Genomic DNA, 6,325 nt, shown 5'->3' with positions numbered 1-6,325 from the left:
TTATTCTTTTATCTGTGAGCAAACTTACACAAAGTCTCAATTGTTCGATAACCTTTTTTCCTTCTTGGTGTATTTTGCAGGACCAGGTTACGAGGACGACGATTGGTTTGGGTAAGCAGCAAGATGGATTGTATCACCTTGTGGCGTTAGTATCTGCTAAACCACAAACACGCCCTCCCGTCAACCAACCAGTTTGCCTTTCTACCTCAGTTTCTGCCGATATTTGGCATCAGCGTTTAGGACATTTATCTTTTCCTCGTTTGCAAACCTTGTCTAAAATTTTACCCAATTTTTATCGTCGTTTCGAAAATATATGTGATGTTTGCCCTATGGCTAAGCAAACTCGTCTTCCTTTTGGAGTTAGTTCTATATCTACTGTCAAACCTTTTGATCTAATCCATATTGATATTTGGGGTCCATATAAAATATCTTCCCTTTCCGGTGCAAATTATTTTTTGACTATAGTAGATGATTTCAGTCGATATACCTGGGTTTTCTTAATGCGTCACAAGCATGAGACACAAAGTCGTCTTAAATCCTTCTTTGCCTTCATTACAACTCAATTTCACACACCAATAAAACAAATTCGAGTTGATAATGGGGGGAGTTTGCTTCCATGAAACAATTTTTTTCTGATCAAGGAATTATTCATCAACATACTTGCGTTTACACACCCCAACAAAATGGTGTCGTTGAACGTAAGCATCGCCACATCCTTGATACAGCTCGAGCTTTAAGGTTTCAAGCTCATCTGCCTCTTAAATTTTGGGGAGAATGCATTCTTACAGCAACTTCCCTCATAAACAGATTTCCTACAAAACTTTTATCCCATAGAACACCTTTCGAAGCTCTTTACTCAAAAAAAACCATCCTATAACCATATTCGTGTTTTTGGATGTCTCTCTTTTGCCACCTCAGCTCAACATTCCACCAAATTTGACCCTCGTGCACGAAAGTGCGTTTTTTTGGGGTACCCTCACGGACAAAAAGCTTATAAGTTGTATGACCTTCTTAATCACAAAGTTTTTACGTCTCGTGATGTCGTTTTCCACGAAACCACTTTTCCTTTTCAAACTCCATCAATAAAAGAGTCCAATGGTCCAGATTCCACCAATCTCGTGTTACCCGTTCCGTCTGATCATTTTGAAATTCCAGCGTCTAAGGAAACTCTAGATTCTTCTAATCTTTCTTCTGATGTATCACTCCAGCCATCAAGCCCAAGATCTAGTCCACCAGTTCAACCCGTGCGTCGATCCCAACGTCACAAAATCCCTTTTGTTCTTCTCAAGGACTTCGTCACCAATCACGTGTCGTCTTCGTCGCCTGGTGCTAGCAAAGGAACAAGGTACCCGCTTTGTAATTTTGTTTCTTATAAAAGATTTTCAACCTCTCATCTTTCCTTCATTGCCAATATTAGTAGAGATGTCGAACCTTCCAACTTTTCAGATGCAGCCACAGATCCTCACTGGCAGCAGGCTATGAAAGTCGAACTTGATGCTTTGGAAGCCAATAATACATGGACCCTCACAACTCTACGTTTAGGCAAAGATGCTATAGGGTGCAAATGGGTCTATAAGATTAAGTGTCGTTCTGATGGTTCTATTGAGCGATACAAAGCTCGGCTAGTTTCTAAAGGCTACACTCAAACTGAGGGTGTCGATTACCACGATACTTTTTCTCCGACAGCTAAAATGATCACAGTTCGTTGTCTCCTAGCCATTGCTTCAGCCCGTTCTTGGTCTTTACATCAACTTGACGTTCATAATGCATTTCTTCATGGCGATCTACATGAAGAAATTTATATGTCCCTTCCTCCTGGTTTTCACCGACAGGGGGAGAATTTGGTGTGTCGGCTTAACAAGTCTTTGTACGGTCTTAAGCAAGCATCTCGGCAATGGTTTGCCAAATTTACCGAGGCTATCATAACTGCTGGTTTTGTTCAATCCAAAGCGGACTATTCTCTATTCACTCGTAAAACGGGAAAAACTTTTACAGCCTTACTAATTTATGTGGATGATATCTTGATTACGGGAAATGATGATGATGCAATTCAGTCCATCAAACATTTTTTTCACTCTAAGTTCAGAATTAAGGATCTTGGAGACTTGAAGTTTTTTTTGGGAATTGAAGTATCTCGATCCAAGAAGGGGTTATATATTTCTCAAAGAAAGTATTGTCTTGATATTCTTCAAGATGGCGGTGCATTAGGAGTAAAACCCGTCACTTTTCCTATGGAGCAAAATCTCAAACTTTCCGATTCTGGAGAGCTTCTTAATGAACCGTCTCGATATCGAAGATTGGTAGGCCGCTTGATTTATCTTATTATCACAAGACCAGATGTCACCTATGATGTTCATGTACTAAGTCGATTTATGCATGAGCCGCGTAAACCTCACATGGATGCTGCACAACGAGTATTGCGGTACCTTAAGTCAGCACCAGGCCAAGGCCTATTTTTTCCAGCACAAAGTGATTTAAAGTTGCGTGCCTACTGCGATTCCGATTGGGCAGGTTGCCCAACAACCCGAAGATCAACAACGGGATATTGTGTTTTTCTTGGAAAATCGTTGATTTCATGGAGAAGCAAACGGCAAAAGACAGTATCTTTATCTTCAGCTGAAGCGGAATATCGATCAATGACAGGAGCATGTTGTGAGATTTCTTGGCTTAAAGACCTCCTGAGTGACTTGGAAACTACACAAACTGAAGCTGCTACACTTTATTGTGATAACCAAGCAGCTTTACACATAGCTGCAAACCCGGTCTTCCATGAGAGAACACAGACACATTGAGAGGGATTGCCATTTTATTAGAGACAAAATTCAAGATGGATCAATTACCACTACTTACGTCGCTTCAAGAAACCAATTGGCCGACGTGTTCACAAAGCTGTTGGGGAAGGATGATTTTGTCGCAATCTTAGTCAAGTTGGGAGTTCTCGATATTCACTCTCCAACTTGAGGGGGAGTGTTGTGAAATCAACAATATCCACTCATTTAGGAATCCGTATATTTGATAGTTCCATTAATTGATTTTGTATTATTTTCTTCCTTAGTATGAAGATTTACCTTAGAGTCAATTATGATAATTTCTTGTATATATATCTTTGTAAAGAGATTTAGTGAAATCAATATCAACGTAATATATCTTCTTTTTCTACATGGAGGAATGCACTCAATGGATTATAGGTTGTGGAGAAATTAAGTTTTAGACGGATAATTGGATAGGTGACCAATTGATAGGCCCGTTGTCGTACGATAATAATCTCACTGTGACAGCTGCTTTCCATGATATTTCGGAGTTTATGCAGTTTATCCCTGTCCGATTGCTTGATTTAGATGTGTCAGGCTAGATACAAATATCCCTGATAGGCTAATTTTTACCCTTTCTCAAAATGGTGAATTCTCGAGCAAGGCTTATTATAATCATCGTCGGATTCGGGGGCGCCGGGAAAGTTGGACGGATCGGATTTGGTTTAAATATCTACCCCCTAAGACAAGCGGGTTTATGTGGAAGTTAATTCACCATGCACTTCCGGTAGATCAGCGCATTATTTCTCGGGGTATCCCTTTGGTGTCAAGATGTGTTTGCTGCAAAAATCCAAAGCAAGAAGACGTCCCCCATTTATTTTTTGGATCGGAAATTGCCAAGGCAGTATGGAAACGCTTGGGTGATTTATTCAATCTCCCATCGGAATTTTCTTATACTAAACACGCTTTAAGCACGTGGAACCCAAAGCCGGAGGCGCTTTCCTATTACACGATGATCCGAGCATCGGTGGTGTGTCACACTCTTCGAGAAATCTGGCTTGCTCGGTGTAAGGTGATATACGACGGAGAAAGTATGTCTATCGAAGCCATAAGCAGACGAGTTTTCCATAATATTCAACACTTGGGTACAGTACACGCTCCTCGCCAACCCTCCACTAAGATTCAAAGGCTGCAATTGGAGGCGGCTGGATTTCGCTTGTTTCATCCGCCAGAGAAACGAGGAGCGTGGCATAAGTGGGAGTTTCCTTTAACGGGTTGCTATAAGTTAAATACTGATGGCTCTGCTAAAGAAAATGGTTGCACGGGTGGATGTATCATTCGGGATTCGGGCGGTAATATTATAGCAGGCTTTTCGGCCTATTTTGGAGAAGGGTCCAATAATGTGGTGGAGTTTCTAGCTGTATGGCATGGCCTTCGTCTATGTAAGTTGATGGGAGTCTTTCTGGTTACGGTGGAAACAGACTCGCTATTGGTAGTTAATGCTATACGGAGCAATTGGGTTGCTTGGGATCTCGTATATGTTCACCGTCTTTGCATGCAGGAGGTGACGGATGGGTGCAATTTTCAGCATGTGTTTCGACAGAAGAACACGGTTGCAGACCGTCTAGCAAACTGGGCATACACACATAAATCAAGTCAAGAGTTCTTCTCGGGGATTAGCTTACCGAATGAGGTGAGGGCTGCATACCTTAGTGATAAATGCGGTATTGCTAACTTCCGGTCATGATGAAATATGTTATTTGGGATCAGCTATTGAGGTTTCGGATATTGCACTATCACCCTCATATGGGGGCAGTTTTGCAATTTATCAAAATCGTGGTGATGGTCTGGGGGCTGTACCTGCAAGTCTTCGATAATTACAAACCGATCCCCACATGGGGGCCTTTTTACAAATCAAGAAACTCTCGATCTATTAGCGGAATAAGAGCTTTTAATTTTTGATTTTTCATTTATATCCCTCTTTTGGGACTTTCGTACTTTGTAATAGACTGTATAGGGTTTTTCTTTCCCCGTTTTTATTCCTTGACATTTATAGGGATACTCTTTTTCTTGTGTAGGCACACAAGGTTTTTAATGAGGCCCCCTTGTACTTTCAAAAGTAATTAATGGAATAAAAATTTTTGGCCAAAAATAAAAAACAAAAAAAAATGTAAAAGGGATAAGATAAGTATATACATAAAAATCAACTTGGAAAACCTCAACTACGCCAATTTAGGGCTAGTGAGAGACACTTGCTGTTAACTTTAACGGGTAAACAGTCGGCCGCTGCATTTTGTCAACCCCAGGGGGTAAAGTGCCCGAATAGATATCACAAGGGGTGAAGTGCCAAACCCTGAAATCACAGGGGTTAAAGTGCAATTTACCCTTAAATTTGAGCTCAATTCTCTTTCCATAAATGTCAATTATGTAATTTAAAAACGAAGGGCAAAACCGTAAAAGTCAACACAGCAGAAAACCCTTTGGCTTTTCCCCATAAAAACTCAAAATGGCTGTTCTGAAGGTCCAAGAATGAGGCACAGAGAGATAAGAGGGATTTCTTCAAGGGGTGGTTGCCCCTCTCTGCTTTGCCCGTGATTTCCATTATTTCAACCAACAGCCCCTTTATTTTTTTAGGGTAAATTTGCAAATTAGCCCCTCTCTGTTATTATTATTATTATTATTATTCGAAAGGAGGGAGTATACTGTAATTTATTGTTTGTTGCGTTCATGAGAAGGCTATGATGATGATAAGTATCCCAGAGCAAATTGGATCGGGCAATTTGGATATCCGAACCGTACCTTGGCGGGGCAACCCGGATGGCATCTCGCATGCAACCGGGTTATTTTGCAGCCATGGCGGATTCGGCCTATTGCCCGATAATCGTACACAGATCTGAGCCTTTTTTTATTTTCTCATAAATTTTGTATTTACGAGTTTTGAAATTGAAATTCAGTGTAATTTTCTACATCTGTTTCCTTTAATTTATAAATCATTTTTTTTTTCTGAAAATATGGTATTTGAAGATTTTAGTCAAAATTACTAATAATTACTGCCGGTTTCATTAGTGATCATTATGCGTTAATTATTTTTTAATTATGTGTTAATTCTTAATGAGAAGTAGTACAAAAGAATTCTCGCGTTTTCTTTTTTTTTTTTTTTTTTTTTGGTAAATTTCACTTTTTTCCTTGTACTTTGGCTCGTTTTTATTTTACTCGCTTATATTCTTGATTGTATCGATTTGCCCATTGCATTTGTAAATTTGTAGGGGTCTTTGCTGTTAGTTGTCATGCATTTGACATTAGCACCATTCGGTCTAAATTATTAAATTATAAAAACGCGACCCCTTTCAGTTTAAATAGTTATTAAAAAATAAGAAAGAATAAAAAACTAAAAAATATAAAATAAAAACTTAAGACAACGAAGAAAGCATAGTTAACGACAGCAGTTATAATTTCTTTTATTACTTTTTTAATAATTATTTAAATTGGATGAGTGATTTTTTTGTAATTTTCGGAGTTAAATCAAATGGTGTTAAGGTGAATGGTCTAGAAATTAACAGCGATGACCACATTGA

The 6,325-nt window shown here is 39.3% G+C and overlaps 1 protein-coding gene across 1 annotated transcript; it reads left to right on the top strand.

The window, feature by feature from the left end:
- Positions 1–3,507: 3,507 nt before the first annotated feature.
- On the top strand, positions 3,508–4,497 carry LOC148768412 (uncharacterized). The gene has a single exon (XM_088821194.1). The coding sequence runs from the start codon at positions 3,508–3,510 to the stop codon at positions 4,495–4,497; it is 990 nt and encodes a 329-aa protein (XP_088677320.1).
- Positions 4,498–6,325: the final 1,828 nt, after the last annotated feature.

This window comes from Erythranthe guttata, chromosome 8, assembly GCF_056151865.1.
Source record: "Erythranthe guttata isolate IM_541 chromosome 8, IM_541, whole genome shotgun sequence".
NCBI classification, from domain to species: domain Eukaryota; kingdom Viridiplantae; phylum Streptophyta; class Magnoliopsida; order Lamiales; family Phrymaceae; genus Erythranthe; species Erythranthe guttata.
The sequence above is the reverse complement of the archived record's forward strand: the minus strand, read 5'-3'. Positions and strand labels throughout refer to the sequence as shown.

What these genes read in the sequence shown, in the direction of transcription:
- LOC148768412 (XM_088821194.1), top strand. Translation starts at nt 3,508, where the DNA reads ATGTGGAAGTTAATTCACCATGCACTTCCGGTAGATCAGCGCATTATT.